The sequence below is a fragment of the Strongylocentrotus purpuratus genome, unplaced genomic scaffold (genome assembly GCF_000002235.5).
Source record: "Strongylocentrotus purpuratus isolate Spur 01 unplaced genomic scaffold, Spur_5.0 spur5_scaffold_4, whole genome shotgun sequence".
NCBI lineage: Eukaryota > Metazoa > Echinodermata > Echinoidea > Camarodonta > Strongylocentrotidae > Strongylocentrotus > Strongylocentrotus purpuratus.
The window spans coordinates 32,091,233-32,113,159 of record NW_022145610.1 but is presented as its reverse complement, the minus strand read 5'-3'; the positions used below and the strand labels follow the sequence as shown (position 1 = coordinate 32,113,159).

The 21,927-nt window shown below is 44.0% G+C and overlaps 1 protein-coding gene across 1 annotated transcript; it reads right to left on the bottom strand.

Moving 5' to 3' along the window:
- Nucleotides 1-1,776: 1,776 nt before the first annotated feature.
- On the bottom strand, nucleotides 1,777-13,005 carry LOC115929114 (uncharacterized threonine-rich GPI-anchored glycoprotein PJ4664.02-like). The gene has a single exon (XM_030997322.1). The coding sequence runs from the start codon at nucleotides 13,003-13,005 to the stop codon at nucleotides 1,777-1,779; it is 11,229 nt and encodes a 3,742-aa protein (XP_030853182.1).
- Nucleotides 13,006-21,927: the final 8,922 nt, after the last annotated feature.

Sequence of the window (21,927 nt, the reverse complement as noted above, 5' to 3'; positions counted from 1 at the left end):
GTCTTTGGTTCACATCAACTGCCGTCTGACTATCTGCATGTGACATAGACGTCTCATACTGCGTTAACACCTCTGCTGAGAGTATTACTGGCTCATTTGGTGTTTGTGACTCCATTCCTATTCCCTTTGGTAGTACTGTAGATGTTCCTTGTTCTGCAACTGGGATGTTGGACTGACTTGCATATTCCTGTCGACTTTGAGCAGACTGGGTTACTTTGGTATCGACTGGCACCTTTGCTTGTTTTGGAGTTTGCGCTTCCTTTGAAGCAGATCGGGGTAACATCGGAGAAAGTGCTTTCATCATAGTTTGCAATGCAGTCTGGGTCAACGATTCCTTAGATTTCACATTATGCTGGCTAGTAGAATCCCTTGTAGGTGTCCTCAGTTGTGCTGGTGTCTGTGATGGCTGATGAACAGTCTCTGCAAGAACAGGAGAGGATGATCTTGGCGTCGAAGTAAGTACAGTTTGATCATAAAAATCTCTATACTGGATGGGATCTGTATTAAATGCATGCTCTTCTATCTCACTTGTAGTCTGGCATGTGAAATCAGTTGTTTCTTGCACCAAAATGAATGGTTCATTTTCGACCTTGGCTTCCGAAACTACTATTATCTCTTCATATGGAATATCTTCAAAGTCGGTCTGACATGTAGAGTCATTTACTGCCGCTAGTTCAGTGTCATGCTGGATGCTTGAATCCTTTGTTTCGACCTTGAATGGAAGGATCTGCAATTTTGCCTCGAATGTCTGTGGTTTAGCTTGTGTAACAGCACTAGACAGATTGGGTTTGACACCAGCTTGAGTAGGCACATTCGTTAATCGAGGTTGAGCTTGGGTATGTCTATGCCCGATCTTGGTAGGATTGGTCTGATCAGCGCTTTCCAGGAGAGCTGTTTGGAATGTGCTCATGAATCTCTCTTCTGTTTTGGGTGAACTGTCATGCTGAAGTCCTTTCTCAGAGATAGTTACAGGGCTGGTTGCTGATTGACGCTCGGATGTCGTTACAGGACTCGTGGCTGCTTGTCGATCAGATGTCTCAAGTTGCATTGTCTGTGATGATGACTCGGCTACCTTTGGTTTAAGAGCAGCCAAATTTGGCATAGAACGCTCAGGTACAAGTTGAACTGGCTTCACAGCTTCCTCAATGACAGTCACTATTGGTATTTCAGTCTGCATGGATAAATCTTTTGTGATCTTTTCAGTAGATGTGAGTTTAGTTTGATACTCCTTGTGCAGTGTTTGGGCACTAGAAGTCGAATTTTCAACTCGCTGCTGGACACTCTTTTCTTCAGTAGCTTTTCGAGCGAATATGGGACTCGAACCTGTGTCTGTCACCTCTACACCTGTCTGACTTTGTGCCATATCCACTTTAACTGTATCCTGAGCTGGCGTGTCTGTGGTTTCTGCAACGGCCATCATTCCAGCGTTGGAAACATCTGATTCTAATGCATCTTCACCACGGTCCAATGTTTCCTGTGTATCTGTCTGGTATGCTGATGACATCTCATCCTTTTCCATTGTCTGAGTTTGACAATCAGTCAATGGAGTCAGTGCAACCGGAGGCAGAAATTCAACCGGTGAATAGGAAACTGGTTCGACGGACTGGAGATGAATAACTTCCTGAGGAATTTCAGATTGCTGTTCGTCCGTTTGTGTACCAGATGCTGGGTATGTTTCCACCTCGGTGGCTGATAAAGCATCATGCACGTCTGCCTCCTTCGTCTGAGATACAAAGTGAGTTACATCTTTCTTCATCGTGCTGGTGCTCGAGGATGTCATTTCGGAAAGGTGTGTCTGTGACACGACATCAGCGCCAGCCACATGTATTGAATATCACGGCTTCTCATTGTTAAAACGTCAGTCTGTGATGCAGAATATGACAACTCCGTCTTTGATGCAAGGGTTCCACTTTCTGATGTGTGCACCATGCCCGTCTGTGTCACCTCACTTATCCCAGGTGTGTTGGAAGGAGAGCTAGCTCTATGTTCTACCTTTTCAGATACAGTCTGCAGGTCACGATCTAAATGCTTTACAGCTTGAGTAAGCATTGTCTTGCTAGCTGTCTTTGTCTCATCTGTCTGTTGTAGCTGCGTTGCAAAGGTAGTTGGGATCATATCTGTATAACCTTCTGCGCGTTGGACACTTGTCTGCGTTTTCTTCACATCAATGGATGATTCATATTGAGTCTTGATGTTGGAAGATACAGTTGAAACAGTTTGTGTAGATTGGAGTGTGAATTCCGTATCTTTTGTCATTGTGCTTCCTGAAGTCAATTTCGAAACCTGTGTTTGTGTAGGCTCAGTATGACTGGGTGTCGCAAATTGGTGAGTGAATGGTTGAGTCGGAACGTTTGGCGTCTGTGAGACATTATCATCAGAGCTAGGTCTTGAGATCAGCTCTTCATATTCTTCCTCCGTCATTACAACAACTGAATCGGTTTGCATGTCCATTTCAATGCCGCTATCTGCATCAGTTTCAGTCTCCATGTCGTCTTTATCCTCAAAAGACTTGATGATAACAGGGTCTGTTTGGATCTCAGCGTTGACACATTCAGGAGGCAAATAAAACTCGAAGTGTTCCTCTTTTTGCTGTACTTGCTGAATGGGCTCAAAGATAGGCTGCTTAGGTTCTTTCGTTTGGAACCATCCATCAGTCGTTTCTACTCCTGCCTGAACAGCTGATGTAGGCCTATCGACATCATATTGAGTCCATTTTGGTGACACTTCCATGAAGGCTTGAGTGGACGCTTTCCCGAATTGCTGTTTCTCGGGCATTATTCCTCTTTCAACTGATGCAGGTGCTACCTGTGCTTGCCCAATCACATACTTCATAGTCTCTTGTGTAGTTTGGTCCTTGAACTGTTTCTGTGGAGTCCACGTGGATGCTTGGGAAACATCCGATTGAGCCTGGAATGCAGCATGCTTGGAAGCTATTTCATGCTGAGTCAACACTGATTCCAATTTCACCCGAGCTGTATTTATCGCCTGTTCAAGTGTATCGGGAATGACTGTTAACTCTTTGTCCCTCATTTCAAATGTTCTTTCGTACTGCATTGCCATGTTTTTCATTTCTTGCAGAATGGGGGATGCACTGCGAGATATCGTTTCAAGCAGTGTCTGGATTCCCGTATCTTCAGTATCCACATCAAAGTCAAGAGCCATTTCATCTGGTTTGGCAAGTGTTGGAACAACCATTTCTTCTCGGATTGTATTGGTGATGTTCTTCTTCACAGCTTCAAGCAAGCTTTCTATATCCTCTAGTGTCATTTCAGTCATTGAAGATCTTTCATTCATATCATTGCTAGCCTGGCATTCAGTGCTCTTCAAAGCTACATCAGATGGATCAGTACAGTCATCACGCATCGTGGGAGCAAACTGTGAACTTGTGCTGGTTGCTTCAGATGACCATTGTAGACCAAGTTCCTTCAGTTCCTTCTTGTATTCTGCAAATGTCATTTTCTCAAGTTGCTTTATTTGTGCCTGCATGAAAGAATCAGTCGTTGACGGTTCATGTTGCGATGATGCACTAGCACTTTCAACTTCAGGCATTACAGTGTGTCCTTCTGTAAGCCTTGGGGAGGCCTGCTGTGCTTTATCTTGTTCTGTGATATCTATTACTGTGGTAGCATTTGAAACATCTAATGAAGTCTGGAAGCTAGTAGCTCTGGTTTCTGTTACAAACTGCGATTCCTGCACTCTTGTTTCCTTTGCAAATGCAGCGGTGGTCATCTTTTCCAGTTGCTTAATTTGCGTCTGTAGCAAGTGTGTATCAGTCTTTGGCTGGTGTTGAGTAGTCACATTCTTGGACACAGTGGGAGACACTTGGGATGGTTCGTCCTTCATTGTCCTAAGAATAGGATCGTGTGATGAATCCTGAGTTTTCTTCACATATGTTTGAGATACTGAACTTCGTGTCTCTGGTACAGGTGGTTGAAACATCTGAAGGACAGGTTCGCTCTTCTCAATCTTTATCACTGGTTCAGGCATTGGCAATTCCTTAGTCTGGCTTGAAACTTGTTCTGTGGGCAATGGCATTGTTGCCGAAGATTCTGAATGGCTTTCTACCACAGTATGACTGCCTTGATGAAGTATTGGCACCGTGGCTTGCACTGGCGCCTCAGAAAAGTAGTACTGGGTCTCAAATTGCACAGTAGAATCCACTGTCACAGGAACAAAATCAATAATAGTTACTGGATTAGTCTGCGCTCCTGTGGTAGACATCCTCACAACCGTCTTCGGTTCTTCCTTCACTTCCTTTGTTTGAGATTGGTGTGAATACGTCACTGTCCTCTTGGCAATGGTTGACTCAGACTTAACAGTTGGTCTCGCAAATGAAGAAACTGATGTGACTGTGGGATTCACTTGAGCTGTTGATTCGGTACGCTCAGGAGCTGGCATGGTATTTGTTGCAGTAGCTCTTATCTCGTCCAAAATCGTTTGCTGTGTAAAGTCCTGTCCGATGGGAGCTGCCAACATCGATGCTTCCCCAACATCGGGAAAGGCATGAACTGATGAGTAGTCAGTATCTGGTCTTATTTGGACTTTAGACTCCTTAGTGCTCGGTCGTTTAGCCGTGTTTGTGAATGTAGAAGCTTGTGGAACTACACATTGTGATTGGCTATTTGTCACATTCCTGACAAGTGTGCTCGAAGATTTTTCAGATATTACAGGAGCTATTTGAGCCTGGGCATCTTGGAGCTCTGGGAGGACTTCGGCAGGTGTAGGTATATTTGCTTCACATGATTTCTCTGTTCTCTGAACCACTTCAGTATTGACCATAGCATCGCTGACTGATCTCTCTTGCTGAATAACTTGTGACTTAAAGTACCGGGTTGATGTAGTGGTATTCACATGCCTTATAACTGGTTTTGCCATCATTGCGGCTGATGCAGTACGAACCGCCATCTGAGATGCTGTTTCAATCGTCTTTGGAGGCATCATGGTATTAACGGCGGTAACTGCAATTTCCTTAGAAATCGTATTGCTACTTGTTTGTGTGGTTATAGGTGCCACCTGTAGAGTTGTATCACTGACCTTTAGCTCCGTTGTATTTGTACCACTTTCTCTGAGTTGAGAGGTTGTCTGCGTTTCAACATCATATACCTCAACTTGGAATACTACTGGCGGAAGTTCAACCTGCGGAGCATCTTCCTTGACTACCTCCTCTGTGATGGGAGTAGGGATGTTAGCCTGGCTTGCCTGATCTTTCTTCTGAACAACTTCAGTATTTATTGAAATCTCAGAAGAGCTAAGCTCATATTGAGTTTGCTGACTTGCCATTTTGATACTTTTTGGGTCCGTCTTAGATTCCTTCATGGGTGGCCGTGCTATCGTCGAAACATTGGTATTGTGAATCGTCATCTGTGAAGAACTGTTGATGGAAGTGATGTCATACTGTGTAAGAGAGTTAGAGAATTGATACTGACGTGTACCTGTGCTGATTTCTGTGTTACCTGGGGCATTTTGGACTTCTGCATCAGTATTATCCACAGTTGATTTGACATTAATACCCAACTCTTTAGTCTTCAGTTCATGTATTGTCTGTGTCCGTTGTGTTACAACCTCCACACGATCGGTGTTACTAAAGCTGTTGTCCAGGGTAGGCTTTGCTGTTGCAGACACTGCTGTAGACGTGGGTTTTACCTGAACTGTGAAACTTGCAGTTTTCTTAGCATCAGTGTTGATTCCCGTATCTCTGTTGTCTGGACCTGGCATTTCCATTTCAGCTTGTTGGGTGAAATCGACTCCATTCACAGTTGCCGATGACGATGATGTTTCGGTGGCTGGAAAGACTTGGGCTGCAGAGTCGTCGGTGTTAAGCTTGTCAAATTGAGAGGTAGAATCTCTGATGGTAGGAGCCTTTGTGTTACAGCTTGAGTCCATTTGATCAGGCTCAATCTGTGATCCTGAATCTGCAAGCTGTGGTTCAAAGACAGGTGCAAATTCTACCGGAACAACCTCTTGCTTGACTACTTCCTCATGTTTGATATCGGGTATATTTGCATGAGTAGATTGGTCAGACTTCCTCACAAGAATAGGCGACGTGGTATCATCTTGCGTAGTGGTGACAATCTGAGATCCAATGTTTGCACGTTTGGGCAAGGGTGATGTATTGCTCACTCCATCCCTCACAGGCACATTGTCTGTATTTATACCTGTATCCATATTGTCAGGCAAAGGTTCTTCAATAACGGCCTGGTTAGTAAAGTCTTTACCGTCGACTTCTGCAAACGTTGTAGCATCACCCGTTTCTGGTTTTACAGATGATATTGTGGATGCAGTTGTTGGTGCAATTTGTGCTTGTACGTTTCGTGTTTCTAGCCTCTCAAGTTGAGTCATGGTATCTGTAACCTTGACAGTTAGTGTGTTACTGCTTGTGTGTGACATGGACTGGTGAACCTGAGTGGTTGATTCCTTGACTACTCTCCCTTCCATCTGTGACGAAGTGTCCTTCAAATTCAGTTTAGCAGTATTAGTACTAGATTCCATCTGATTTGGTTCAACTTGAGCGCCGATATCAGCAATCTCTGGCATGAAAACAATGGGGGCAAACTCAACTGGGGGTTCTTCCTTCTTAATGATTTCTTCAGTCGCGACAGCTGGTATATTTGCCTGTGATGATTGATCATGCTTCTTTGAGAGTATAGGTGAAGTAGTTCCCATGGCACAGTTGGAGGTCATTGCTGAAACTTGCGCAGCACTGTTGGCTCTCTTCGGTAGCGGAGATGTGTTGCTGGCACCATCTACTACTTGGACATGTGAAGTATTAGAACCAACATCCATGATATCAGGAACAGTTTCTTCCATTTGGACGGTGAAGTCTTTTCCTGAAACCGATGCCATGGAAGTTGCTGAGGCACTAGCTGGCTTCACTTGGGATGACAGGTCTCTCGTTTTAGGTCCTTCTATTTGAGCAGCAGTGTTTCTGACACTGACAATAGTAGTATTACTACTGGAATGTGCCTGTAGGACATTTATCTGGGTAGTCGACTGTGTTACTAGCGTCCTTTCAGTGAGAGATGTAGAATCTTTTACTTCAAGCTGTTTGGTATTTGTGCTGGACTCTGTATGTTCTGGTTCAATCTGAGACTCAGAGTTTGTAAACTCTGGCTTGAACACGGGAGCAAACTCAACCAGGGGAGCTTCCTGCTTCACTATCTCCTCAGTCTTGAACACAGGAATATTCACAAGAGTTTCTTGATCCTGTTTCCTTGAGAAAATGGGTGAAGACTTTGTGTCCTTTACATTTGGTTTAGTCATCATTGATGAAGTCGAAGTCGCAACACCAACTTGAGACGCAATTGTGGCCGTGATAGGGCGTACGGTTGACATTGTTGACATCACTGCTGGCTTTACTTGTACATTAGAATCGACTTGCTCAATGAAATTGGTGTTGCTACTTGACGTACTTTGATCAGGTACAACTTGTGCGACAGACTCTTTTGTCTGGGCTAATATTACTTGTGAAGTAGAATCTTTCAACTTTTTGGGCTGGGTATTGGTGCTGGATTCACTCTGATCTGGTTTGATCTGGGCTGCAGTGTCCACAATCTGAGGAGCAAATACTGCAGGAGCAAATTGTACCACAGGTGCCTCCTGGCGTACGATTTCCTCCGTCTTTACGGCAACAGGCATATTGGCAAGTGAAGATTGGTCTTTGTGTTCGGTGACATCTGTATTTATCCCGCTGTGGACAGCTTTACTTTCATACTGCGTCTCACTTGTCATACTTTGAATATTGGTTGTTATTGTGGAACTCTCTGTGACACTCTGTCTGACCGAAACAGATGAGGACGTGGTTCTGTTGATGAACTGAGACCCAATAGTAGACATCTTTGGAAGAGGTGAGGTATTACTAGTTCCATCCGTTACACTGATGATATCAGTATTTGCAGTGGCATCTGAAATGTCAGCATGGATTTTAGCTTGTTGTGTAAAATCTTTACCTAAAGCTATTGCAAGGGCTCCTGATGTGTTAACACTTGGTTTGACTTGGGATGTTGTATGTTTCATGGTAATTTTCGATGTATTGATGCTCGAGTCTTTCTGAAGGGCTATCAGCTTAGTGTTTGTGCTAGATTCCATCACTTCAGGGGAGATCTGGGCTTCAGAATCAGTGACAGGGAGAGAGAAAACTGGAGCTGAGAACTGGACTGGAGGAACTTCTTGCATGATGATCTTTTCCGTCTTTACCTCCATAGGGATATTCACAAAAGAAGCCTGGTCTTTATGCTTTACAATGTCAGTGTTCACCGAACCCTCTGTTATCAATGGTTTGGCCATCATTGAGGCGATCGAGGTGTCAGCCTGGATTTGAGAAGCAATATGGGCCCTTACTGGAAGTGGCGAAGTATTACTAGCTCCATCTTTCACATCTGCTTGGATTTTAACCTGTTGAGTAAAGTCTGCACCCTGAGCAATCACGTGAGTTGCTGTATCCGATGTAGTGGGTCGCACTGTTGACATTGTAGAAGTCATATCTGGTGAGATCTGTGCAGTGGCATCTGCAATTTCAGGTGATGGGTCTTCGATCTTAACTTGCTGAGTGAAGTCTGCACCCTCTGTAATCGCATGGGCTGCCATATCAGATGTAGTGGGTTGCACTGTTGACATTGTTGAAGTCATATCTGGCTTGACCTGTGCTGGTGTGTCTTTGACACTGACTGGGAGGGTGTTTACACTCGAATCTAAATGCACTGCAGGCAGCTTGGTGTTAGTACTAGACTCCATTTGGTCAGGTGAAATCTGAGCTCCAGTCTCGGAAACTGGAGGAGAGAAAACTGGAGCTGAGAACTGGACAGCTGGAACTTCTTGCTTGATAACTTGTTCTGTCTTTACCTCCATAGGAATATTCACCAGAGATGCACGGTCTTGTTGTTTTACAATAACAGTGTTCATGGAACTACTGATTGAGGTACTTTCGTATTGTGTTTCACTGGTGGAATTTGTAACGTGAAGTGTCGTAGTCGAACCTTCAGTCACAAGTGGTCTGGCAATCATTGACGCAATAGAGGTGTCCGTCTGGATTTGAGAGGCAGCATGTACCCTGACTGGAAGTGGGGACGTATTACTAGCATCATCTTTTACATCCGTAACATGTGTGTTTCCAGCGGCGTCTTTAGATTCGGCTTGGATTTTAACTTGCTGAGTGAAATCAGCACCCCGGACAATCGTGAGGGCTGCTGTATCCATCATTACAGGGCTCACTGACGACATTGTTGAAGCCATATTTGGTTTGATATTTACTGTAGAACCCTGATCTTGATGTTCTACTGTGTCAGTGTTGACGAAAGTATGAGCCCTCACAGGCAGCGGTGAAGTATTACTAGCTCCATCTCTAACATCCATCAAGGTGTTGCTGCTTGAATCTCTCTGGATCGCTGGTAGCTTGGTGTTCGTGCTCGAGTCCATCTGGTCTGGTGAAATCTGAGCTTCAGAATCAGTAATTGGAGCAGCGAAAACTGGAGCTGAGAACTGGACTGGAGGAACTTCTTGCATGATGATCTTTTCCGTCTTTACCTCCATAGGGATATTCACAAGAGAAGCCTGGTCTTGTTGTTTTACAATGTCAGTGTTCACGGCACCCTCTGTTATCAAAGGTTTGGCCATCATGGAAGCGACCGAGGTGTCAGCATTGATTTGAGAAGCAATATGGGCCCTTACAGGAAGTGGCGAAGTATTACTAGCTCCATCTTTCACATCCACCAAGGTGTTGCTGCTCGAATCTCTCTGGGTTGCTGGTAGCTTGGTGTTCGTGCTCGAGTCCATCTGCTCCGGTGAAATCTGGGCTTCAGAATCAGTAATGGGAGGAGCGAAAACTGGCGCTGAGAACTGGACTGGAGGAACTTCTTGCATGATGATCTTTTCCGTCTTTACCTCCGTAGGGATATTCACCATAGAAGATTGGTCTTGTTGTTCTACAATGTCAGTATTGACAAAAGTATGAGCCCTCACAGGAAGTGGTGAAGTATTACTAGCTCCATCTTTTACATCAGTGACATCAGTATTGGCAGTGGCATCTGCAATTTCAGCTTGGATTTTAGCTTGTTGAGTAAAATCTGTACCTTGTGCAATTGCATGGGCTGCCGTCTCGGATGTAGCAGGCTGTACTGTCGACATTGTTGAAGTCATATTTGGTTTGATCTGTGCTGGTGCGTCTTTGACACTAACACCCAAGGTGTTGCTGCTTGAATCTCTCTGGATTGCTGGTAACTTGGTGTTTGTGCTTGAGTCCATCTGGTCTGGTGAAATCTGAGCTTCAGAATCAGTAATGAGAGGAGCGAAAACTGGCGCTGAGAACTGGACTGGAGGAACTTCTTGCATGATGATCTTTTCTGTCTTTACCTCCATAGGGATATTCACCATAGAAGATTGGTCTTGATGTTCTACAATGTCAGTATTGACAAAAGTATGAGCCCTCACAGGAAGTGGTGAAGTATTACTAGCTCCATCTTTTACATCAGTGACATCAGTATTGGCAGTGGCATCTGCAATTTCGGCTTGGATTTTAGCCTGTTGTGCAAAGTCTTCACCCTGAGCAATCACGTGGGTTGCCATATCCGATGTAGTGGGTCGCACTGTAGACGTTGTAGAAGTCATATCTGGTGAGACTTGTGCAGTGGCATCTGCAATTTCGGGAGATGGGTCTTCAATCTTAACTTGCTGAGTGAAGTGTGCACCCTGGGCAATCGCATGGGCTGCCATATCAGATGTAGTGGGTTGCACTGTTGACATTGTTGAAGTCATATCTGGCTTGACTTGTGCTGGTGTGTCTTTGACACTGACTGGAAGGGTGTTTACACTCGAATCTAAATGCACTGCAGGCAGCTTGGTGTTGGTACTAGACTCCATTTGGTCAGGTGAAATCTGAGCTCCAGTCTCGGAAACTGGAGGAGAGAAAACTGGAGCTGAGAACTGTACAGCTGGAACTTCTTGCTTGATAACTTGTTCTGTCTTTACCTCCATAGGGATATTCACAAGAGAAGCCTGGTCTTGGCGTTTTACAATGTCAGTGTTCACAGAGCCCTCAGTAACCATTGGTCTAGCCATCATTGAGGCGATCGAGGTGTCAGCCTGGATTTGAGAAGCAATATGGGCCCTTACAGGAAGTGGTGAAGTATTACTAGCTCCATCTTTAACATCCGTGACATCGGTATTGACAGTGGCATCTGCAATTTCGGCTTGGATTTTAGCTTGCTGAGTAAAGTCTGTACCTTGGGCAATCGCATAGGCTGCCATATCTGATGTTGTAGGCTGCACTGTCGACATTGTTGAAGCCACATCTGGCGTGATCTGTGATGGTGTGTCTTTGACGCTGGCTGAGATGGTGATGCTGCTTGAATCCTTTTGCTCCGGCGAAATTTGAGCTGCAGTGTCGGTAATTGGTGGAGAGAAAATTGGAGGGGAAAACTGCACTGGAGGGACTACTTCCTTGATAACCTGTTCGGTCTTTATTTCCACAGGAATATTCACAAGAGAAGACTTGTCAACGTGTACCACAGTATCTGTGTTCGATGAACTACTAATAACTGTACTTTCATATTGCGTCTCATTTGAGGTGGTCTTCACGTCTGGAATGGAAATTTGTGATCCACTATCTGCTAACTTTGGGAGTGGAGAAGTATTACTCGATCCATCTTTTGCATTGACAGTGGTGATCGTAGCGCCAACTGCAATATCTGGTTTCACCAAAACAGCTGCAATAGATGTAGTGGCAGAAATCTGAGATCCAATGTTTGCTCTGACAGGTAAGGGGGAAGTATTACTAGCTCCATCTTTCACATCCGTTACATCAGTATTGGCAGTGGCATCTGCAATTTCGGCTTGGATTTTAGCTTGTTGAGTAAATTCTGTACCTTGTGCAATAGCATGGGCTGCCGTCTCGGATGTAGCAGGCTGCACTGTTGACATTGTTGAAGTCACATTTGGCTTGATCTGTGCTGGTGCGTCTTTGACAATAACAGCCAAGGTGTTGCTGCTTGAATCTCTCTGAGTTGCTGGTAGCTTTGTGTTTGTGCTCGAGTCCTTCTGCTCTGTAATTGGAGGAGAGAAAACTGGCGCTGAGAACTGGACGGGAGGAACTTCTTGCACAATGATCTTTTCCGTCTTTACCTCCATAGGGATATTCACCATAGAAGATTGGTCTTGATGTTCTACAATGTCAGTATTGACAAAAGTATGCGCCCTCACAGGAAGAGGTGAAGTATTACTAGCTCCATCTTTCACATCCGTGACATCGGTATTGGCTGTGGCATCTGCAATTTCGGCTTGGATTTTAGCTTGCTGAGTGAAGTCTGAGCTCTGAGCAATCACATGGGCCGCCATATCTGATGTTGTAGGTTGCACTGTTGACATTGTTGAAGCCACATCTGGCGTGATCTGTGATGGTGTGTCTTTGACGCTGGCTGAGATGGTGTTGCTGCTTGAATCCTTTTGCTCCGGCGAAATTTGAGCTGCAGTGTTGGTAATTGGTGGAGAGAAAATTGGAGGGGAAAACTGCACTGGAGGGACTACTTCCTTGATAACCTGTTCGGTCTTTATTTCCACAGGAATATTCACCAGAGAAGACTTGTCAACGTGTACCACAGTATCTGTGTTCGATGAACTACTAATAACTGTACTTTCATATTGCGTCTCATTTGAGGTGCTCTTTACGTCTGGAATGGAAATTTGTGATCCACTATCTGCTAACTTTGGGAGTGGAGAAGTATTACTCGATCCATCTTTTGCATCGACAGTGGTGATCGTAGCGCCAACTGCAATATCTGGTTTCACCAAAACAGCTGCAATAGATGTAGTGGCAGAAATCTGAGATCCAATGTTTGCTCTGACAGGTAAGGGGGACGTATTACTAGCTCCATCCTTCGAAACAGACGGAACTGTGTTTGAACTACTGTCAATAGTATCTGCTGGCAAATCCTCTATCTTAGCCTGCTGTGCAAAATCTTGACCACCTATGAACACACCAACAGCAGCATTTTCCATCTTTGGGTTAACTGCAGACATGGTCGTACTCATGGCTGGTTTGATTTGTGAAGTTGAATCTGTAACTTCAACCAATGTAGTGTTGCTACTTGAATCTTTCTGGTCAGGTGTAACTTGGGACTGGGTGTCTGTGAGTGGCGGGAGAAAATACAGGAGCAGCAAACTGAACTGGTGGCAACTCTTGCATTACAATCTTCTCAGTTTGAACGGGAGACTGCATGCTAACATATGATTGTTGATCAAGTTGTTCAATCTTATCGGTATTCATCGATGAAGTAGTCGCAGAACTCTCATATTGTGTAGTTCCATTGGTTAAGTTGGGAACAGCCATCACTGAGGATGTGGTGCTCTGGAGCGTGAACTGTGAGGAGGTATTCTTCCTCTCTGGTGCAGGAGATGTATTCACAGCTGTGATCTTGACATCTGGTGAAACTGTGTTGACAGCTGTCACTTGTATTTTGGCTTGCTCTGTGTTTATGGAAGCATCTTGACCAGCATCTTTGTGCATTTCAGCTTGCTGTGAGAAGTCAACCCCGGAGGGCTTGATGTCAGCTGTACTAGACGTACTCTTTATTTCCACTTTAGATGTATTTGTGGAAAGCTCCTTAACAGTTGCACTTGCTTGTGCCTTTCCTATTGCAACCTCTACGCGTTCTGTTAACGTAGATGCATTAGAGGATGTTGGTAAGCCATCTGTGTTTACAGAAACATTAGCTGTCTCTGGCTTAAGGAATGTTGGTGCCATCAGAACAGGCTGAACAATTTCGGGTTGCACTATCTCTTCTCTTGGATGTGGTATGTCTGCTTCACTGATTTTATCGGACATCCTCACGAAGTCTGTGTTTGAAATATTATCTCTCACATCTTGCTTAACCTGTGTAAGCTGAGAACTCATCTGGGCTGTCTTGACAGGAACAGTATTTGAACCAACATTTGCCAAATTCGGCTTCACCTGTGTTGGTTTGGCAGTTAACTGAGGACGTGAAATCTGTGTTGCATGTGCCGAATAAACAGGGTTAACTTGGAAACCGGCATCTTTTGGAATCTTTGGGTCAGTCGACGTGTGTTTATCAAGAACCGATGTACTCATCTGGTGAGTAAAGTCGTCAACAGGACTGTGATACTGCAATGAAAACTGCTTCGAAGTTGTCCAAGTTGTAGTTTCCTTTTCATCAGAGTGAACATAGGTTTCTGTAGTCTTGTTGGATTTATCTACACCATCAATGAACGTACTGGCATCTGATGTTTCGATTGTCTTTGGAGGCTCACTCCAAGTCATGTTAAACTGAGTCTCTTCAGGTGTTATTACGACCTGTTCGATCACTTCTGGTTCAAGTGTTGCTTGAGTAGATATGTCATGACTTTCAGTACTTGCCAATGCTCCAGTAGTTTTCGTAGATGGAATCGATTGTGTCGATGAATCCTTCACTTTAGGGTGGACTATAGACAACTGAGTAGTGTTATTGGTAACTTTCACTGGGTCGTATTGGGTGCTGTCATTGTCTCCCACGGGAGTCATCTGTTGTTGTTGATTGCGTAGCTTAGGTTTTATCTCACTGGCCATATCCTTCATTTTTGGAACAACAAGCAAGTCGCATTGAGAAGATTTTGGGGTAACCTTTGGCTTCTTTTTCAGTTGCTCCAAATAGTAATTCACAACCTGTTTCTTTGATGACAGGTCTACAGTTACACCTGCGTCTTTCATCTTTACCTCATCCGTTGATGTCTGCCTCTCCACCTGTTTTGTAGAGATTTGCACGTCTTTTGCAGCGGTAGTTGGTCTTGGCGCAGATGTAGATGTTGATGCCAACTTAGAAGTGACCTGTGCTCCAGCCGATATTGTTTCAGCAGTGATCTGAAAGTGGAGTCCCTCACATCAACCTTAATAGTAGAGGTACTATCATCCTGAGTATCCACAGCATCAATTTCTGCCTCAACCGACACGTCTGCTGTTGGAACTTTGTCTGTATTTGATGTTGAATTCTTTGTGTCTTTCTTCATGGTAACTTGCACAGGGGTTGATGTCAACCTTGTCTTTTCAACAGATGTGCTGTGCGTTTCATAAACTGGTGATACTTGAACGCCAGCAAAACCAGGGGTCTTTGTTAAGGTTGCAGTTCCTTTCTCGAGGACTGAAACTGAAGTCTGTTGACCCGATGTTGTAGTTTTGGGTAGTGGTGTATCGAATTGGGTAGTGAAACTCCGAAGGGATACCTTCCATGCACTAACAGCTTTTTCTTCCAAGTCAGGTGCAACCTCCAAAGATTGATCTTTTGTTTCTGGTGCATCTAGTGTAGCCGTTGAAGCATCTCTTGTGTCGGGCTTGACTTCTGGGAAACTCATTTCAAAAGTAGGTGCTTCAACAATAACTGCTGGCTCCGGAACAATTTCTGGCATTGGTGCTGTTTGAGTATTCGATTCTGAACTGTGGAATTCTGTTTGCGCCATACGGTCTTTGAGATTCTTCATTTCTGTCACCTGCACATTCGAATCAGCAGTTTCTTGCCCAAATTGATGTGTGCTTATCTCGTACATTTGGACTTATTCTCCCTATCTGGGTTGTTCTGTCATTTGTCTTTGTTGACATCTCCGTGGAGTTATCTGTAACGCTTGGTTTTACCATAATCTGCGTGTTGCTCCTTCTTACAACTATGGGCGAAGATGTGCTATCAGCCATTTCAGGCCCCACTTGAACATCTGAATCTGTTTGGTCAATTACAGGACTAGCAAATTCTTGAGGTACGACAGAAGGTGCAATTGGTTCATCAAGGAACAAAGCTGGGATTTCCTCTTCTGTTTGGGATTCTTGTTGAGAAACCTTTGGTGTCTTCACGCGCCGAGTAAGCTTACGCTCTGTTTCCTCTTCAATTTTCATCATGAGTTCTGGCCAAGACTTGTCCGACTGTGTGAACTTTTCGCTAATGACTGGGGTATGATACTGAGTGAAGCTATTTCTTAATCCTTTCTTTTCTTCTCTTGGTGCCTTCAGGGTCAAAACCCCCAGTGATTGAACGGTTGGTGCATAATCAGGATGGTCTTCCTGTGATGCGATGTGGGCCTCTAATTCTCGGATGGTCTTCATATACTCACTCTCAAGTTCTAGTTTCAAACCTCTTAGGAGATCTCGCCATGATCGGTCAGGCTGAGTAAAGCTGTGAGACACGTCAATGTCCTCGGATTGAGTAGATGTTTCTGTTTTTTGGCTGACGTCAGGTGCCCTCAATTTGATAATTCCAATTGAAGTAGGTTCAGCAAGCTTTGGCTTCTGCTTGGTAGACGTTCTCTTGATGGACATGATCGCGTTTTCCTCGATTCTACTGAGGAGTCGATCCCACGATGTACTAGGATGCGTACCTTGCTCAACCGTCCTTGGCCGAGGAACAGAGTTGACTTGTGGTTGTTCTTGTGCTTTCAGTTTAAATATCCCTATGAGCGGCGGCTTTTCATCTTTTGGCTTTTTCTTTTGAGAAATCCTGTTAAACTCCTCAATCGCTGTCTCCTGAATGGTACCAACGACCGTGCTCCAGTCATTTTCAGGCCTCGTGCCCTTTTCAGTTGTAGTCTTGGTATTCTTCTTCTTGACGATATTTTCAACTTCTTCTTGCACTATCCTAACCAACAAAGGCCAGGTCAGTTCGGGTTCTGTACTAGCGTCACCGGTTTCCTTCCTTTTTGGTTCCTTTTTGGTCTTCGTTCGGATGATATCCTCTACTTCAGTCTGCACCATCCTTACCATTTGGCCCCATGAGAGTTCTGGTTCTGTTGTTTGATCTTGCTTGAGTTTGGGTATGTCCTCAGCACCAACTAGCTTAATTACAGCAAGAGGAACTTTGTCAGACTTTTGTTCACTCTTTTTGGTTACCTCAGTTTCCTTAACTTGCTTAATGACTTCTTGTTGAACAAGTTGAATTATTTCAGGCCAGTTCATTTCAGGTTGTATGCCTTTGTCATTTTTGGGAACGGACGGTTTCTTTCCAAACTCTTCTGTTTCCTCTTTGATGATTTTGACCACTTGCGGCCACGACAGTTCTGGCTGGGTTGAGCAATCAAACATTGGTGGTCTGGGGTTTGATTTCAGTTGAATCGATCCAAGATTACTAGGTGTTTTCTGCTTCAACGTTTGCTTCCTCTCAACAATCTCCTCTGTTTCACTCTGTATCATCCTCAGCACTTGGTTCCACGAGAGGTCTGGATTGGTTCCCTTAGTTCTGGTGTCAGGTGTTGGTTGGTGAGGAGCTTGAAGTTTCACAATGCTGACTGTCCGTGGTTCAGATCGATCGGGCCTTTGGTTTGTCTTTCGTATGACCGATGACTCTATTTCTTCTTCCAACTGAGAAACCAGATGGTGCCAAGGCCGGTCTGGATTTGTACCCTGAGAAACAGCAGAGACTTTCGGGGTCTTTTCTTTCGTTGATTTCAATTTGAAAACTCCAAGAATCGGAGCCTTCTTGCTTCCTGATTTTGATGTCTTTGTCCGTTCTTCATCACAAGATCTCTCACGGTGTGGATCAACTGGGGCCAGGTGATAGCAGGTTCAGTATAACTATCTATCGTCTGTGGCCTCTTTGCAGATCTGGTTCTCCGTGTCTCATTGATATCTGTCTCATTCCATGATTCGTGTCTTGTAAGTGAAGACTGGCCAGATGGTGCAACATAGCGGTTTAGCTCATTCCAGAGCGGTTGCTTGAGGGAATCGGGACGAATCAACTTTATAACTCCAATTGTCGGGAAGTCTCCTTTCTGTTTATCAGGCGATGGACTTCTACGTCGCTTCTGCGTAGTTGATGATGAAGTAAATGTTTCCCTCTCGTCAAAAGATCTACGAGCACTGGACCTCGCTAAGGGACGTGAAGTATTAAGATTGTCAAAATCTTCACCAGCCCAACTTACACGTCTCTCAAGTGTCTGCGGACGGTTTTGATCAGAGACAAGTTTGATGACTCCAATAGAAGGTATATCCTGGTAAGGTTGTCCTGATACGCTACTGTAGAACTGCTCATCCTCATCCAGCATCTCTCTTGCGTATTGATAGATTGAGCCAGGGCGACGAGCAGAGGGCTGGCGGCTGACTTGGGGTGTGGAATCTCCGACACTGATTCCACTGCTTGAGTCATCACCTCCAATGGAAGTCCTGGTGCCACCTCGTGATATCAGGCGAATAACACCGATGGTAGGGATGTCTGTCTCTTCATTCTGCAAAATAGAGAGACAGGAAATATGTCAATCTACTGAATCTATTGACTAAGGTGCTAAATTAATTATTCTAACCATTTCAGTGAAGGGGTTTGAGGTCCTAACAATGTTGTCTATTGAAATTCTATATGACTATCATTCTGACGATGTCGTTTTTACATACGCCTTATTGTAAAATACTAGTCAATAACCACTCATACAATCAATATCAAATACATTTGCTTGATTATGGATATTTCACATACATAAACATAAAAGAAATGTAGCTTTTCTTTTGTTAGACACTCATGCATGTAGGCCTCTAAGTTTGTATTCAAAATAAAGAAATTGAAAACAGATTGAAAATGTCCCCTTTTTTTCTCCACTTTCACTCAATTTACTCACGTTAAAGTTAGGTAATCGTCTATTTGGAGAGCGCCCTCTAGGTGAACGCCGCACTGGCGAAGACGATCGAGACCGTCGAACCGGCGACGATGATCCTGATCGTTGTGGTCGACGTGACTTCTCCGAGTATGATGTCCTTTCCGTGAACGACGTCGTTCTTTCCCTAGGAAGGCTAGACGAACGGGCGTGGTGTACCTCTTCATCTGTACTCCATGAGTACCGGTTAGGACTTCGCCGCCTCGACCCTCTTAAGGACTCTGGTCTCATCAGCTTGATGATGCCTACTCCCAGATAGAGGAAGAAAGATGGAGATATCAAGAAAATTTTGCCAATCAAACAGTACTCTTACGAATCATTTCCTTAACCATGAGTTTTGATAACACTTTAACTTTCCACATTTTACTATCAAATCTATATAACGTTTTGTACAAATTTGGGGTAATCGTCCATTCAAGAAAAAAGTTTACTTCACGCTGACTTAACAATTTCAAGTTAGCATAAAATAGCGAGTAACATTTGCTCGAGTAAAACCTATTTTACATGAAAGTTGTAAGTGTTTATAATAAGCAATATAACTTGATCATGCATTACTACAAATGTTTATTCCAAAACGTAGCAGCAATCCATCAGCAAGCGGTTATAAAGTATACTCTTGAACATAACAAATCATGTTTGGAGCCAGAAATGCGTATATATTCGTATATTCATATATATATATATATATATATATTTATACTCATATCATTTTACACAGAATTAAAAGTATTGCCCTTCTTTTTTCTTTTTTTTTTACAGACAATAACTTTTCTTCATTTTGGAGGAATAAATATCTCTGGACCTGGAATCTGATTGTCAAAATGTCTACTTCGAAACACTTTCCTCTTTCCTAACTTACAAAGAGTCATGTTATAAAATCAGATCCATGTCTTCAACGTCCAAATTACGGAAGTATAGTATGAATACACATAATAATGCTAAATGGCTTAATTTTCTCTTCTTTTCTTTTTATTGTAGTCCATGAGTTTAGTTTAAAAAAGTAAAAGTAACATACAGCTTTGGCCGAACAGAGCTTAACAAAGTTTTAGTTATGCCAAACGATATATTTATAAAGTCAAATTGTATGCCATGCATGTAATTGTAAGTGAGATTTATGATGCTACAAGTTTTTGATGATGCATACTGTAAGGTGTAGACTTACCGATAGTAGGAACACCTGGATTTGCCCTCGATTGTCTCCCAGATGTCATGATTGGCCATTCTTCATCAAAGGAAATCTTCGGTCGTGCGCCAAGAGTTCGCACTGGGTCGCAGAATCACGGACTACTTGATTAGGATTGTTTGGATCCTGTCTTTTCTTGTAGGAAGTAGAGTGTGCTTCGTTGATAACGGAGTAGGTGGTGTGCCCAAGATGTGTATCCCTTTCAACGGAGTGAGGTCGTACCATCTTGGATGAACCAATGGTCTTGTGAGGAATGGCATAGACAGGTTCACCTCTGGTTTGAGGATCACCAGAGCCCTGCATGGCAAGAGCCTGCGCTTGTGTAAATCCAGTGTGGAAACGGAAACTCCTAGGACTGGTCGGGGAACCACCTTCTGTCCTGTACAGTGGTATGCCGCCCATGTCTGCTCTGTACCGACCTGGCGCAAAGTGAGCAGAACTCTGTCCGGAGTGTTCGCTGTCTCCGTAGTCATAGAGATCTTCATCGCTGCTGTCTGAGCGTTGCGGATCCCGAAGTGTGAAGTTGGAGTCGAAAGCACGACCCAAGCCTGGTCTGTTGCTATCTATAGTACCTCGGGATGTACCGCCACGCGCTGATCTCTGGAGGAAGCCTTCTTCAATGTTGATCCTTGCCTCTTTGGAAAAATGACGAGGCTCCATCTGGACAACTGTTGAATCTCTGAAGCCTCCTGTGGGACTTCCTGGTCGAGAGCTGACAAAGCCTTGGTTTTCAATACCCAAAGTTGGTGAAGATGCACGTCGCTTTCCTCCAAGTCCTGTATGGTAGCGGTAGGTCATCACATCATCATCAGTCGTTCCCATTCCGATGGTCCATTCTTGTGGCATAGGTTGGCGGACCATGCTCTTCTTGAATCGGGCAGAGGAGAAATCGACATCGACGTCAGAACCCTTGTGCAAACCACGAAGAATTGGTACTTCATCCTTGCCCATCTGACTAACCCTGCGACTGTGGAAACCGCTTCCGTCTTCCGATGACTGATATCCGGTGGAGTAGAGGTAGTTGTTGCCGAGGTCTTGTTCGTTGTTGTGTCTTCCGTTCATGATGCTGTCTCCTGTCTCCTTATCGGTAGCGATAGGGTAGCGGTAGATAGCAGGGCCGTGGATATTGCCTTCGGAATCGGTCTTGTTATCAGAGACACTGAAGACTTCCTGCTTCCTCTCGCTCTTCAAGCCCTTTCTGGTGTCCTCGTGCCGATCCCGCTTCTTCTCTCCATCTGGAACTGTGACCTTCTCCTTGATCTTCACCTCCTGTCCATCACTTGTGATGAATGTGTGTTCAAGCTTTGGTGGTCTCTTTTTAAAGTAATGCTTATAGCACAGGATGGCAGTGGTCTCCAGAATGATTGCGAATATGAACGCTCCCATTACTGATCCTGCCAAGATAGGATAGCTAACCACATTGGTTGGGCAGGCACCGGCACCTTGCGCCGACACCAGCGGCGTGAAGACGAGAAGGATAGATGAAGCGAGGAAGAAACTGTACTAGTGGAGCCATGATGGAGGGAATTTGATGAGAGCTATTGGAGACCGGATGTCAGTAATTTCCAGGCGATTCTGAAAGAAGAAGCAAATAGAATAATGTAAATGTACTGACGTCTCATTGCACCATATCGACAATTATTACTAAAAATATTATATAGTCGATCCATGTAGTTATCTATACAATCTCACAGTTCCTTTCATACTTCTTAATTGGTCGTGTAACTGTTTCTTCATGTAACAAAAATACAATTCCAAATTGACTTCTACCGAACAAAAGTAATTGCTGGCCAATATTATTGTTTTATTTAATTCACGCAGATACTGAATACTGAAATTACTAAACATTTTAACATCCTGTAACTATAACAAGATTTGAAACATATAAGTCCTTCCCTATATCGTGCTACATTATTTACTTAAATGATAGCTGCCTTTAAGGTATATCAAATAAGTAGGTAAATGATTATGTCATCATTGATGCCTGGCCCCAAATACCATCAATTCCAAATCGTGCGAATTACAAAGAGCTAACATTTCCGAAAGATTTGTAAGGGAGATTACAACGTATAGAGAACAAAAATGCCCCGCTATAAGCCGAGTGGCCAAAAAACACACCTTTTTTTTTTATAAGGCCTAAAAAAAGG

Coding starts and splice junctions, on each gene's coding strand:
- LOC115929114 (XM_030997322.1), bottom strand. CDS start 13,005: ATGTCTGCAGTTAACCCAAAGATGGAAAATGCTGCTGTTGGTGTGTTC.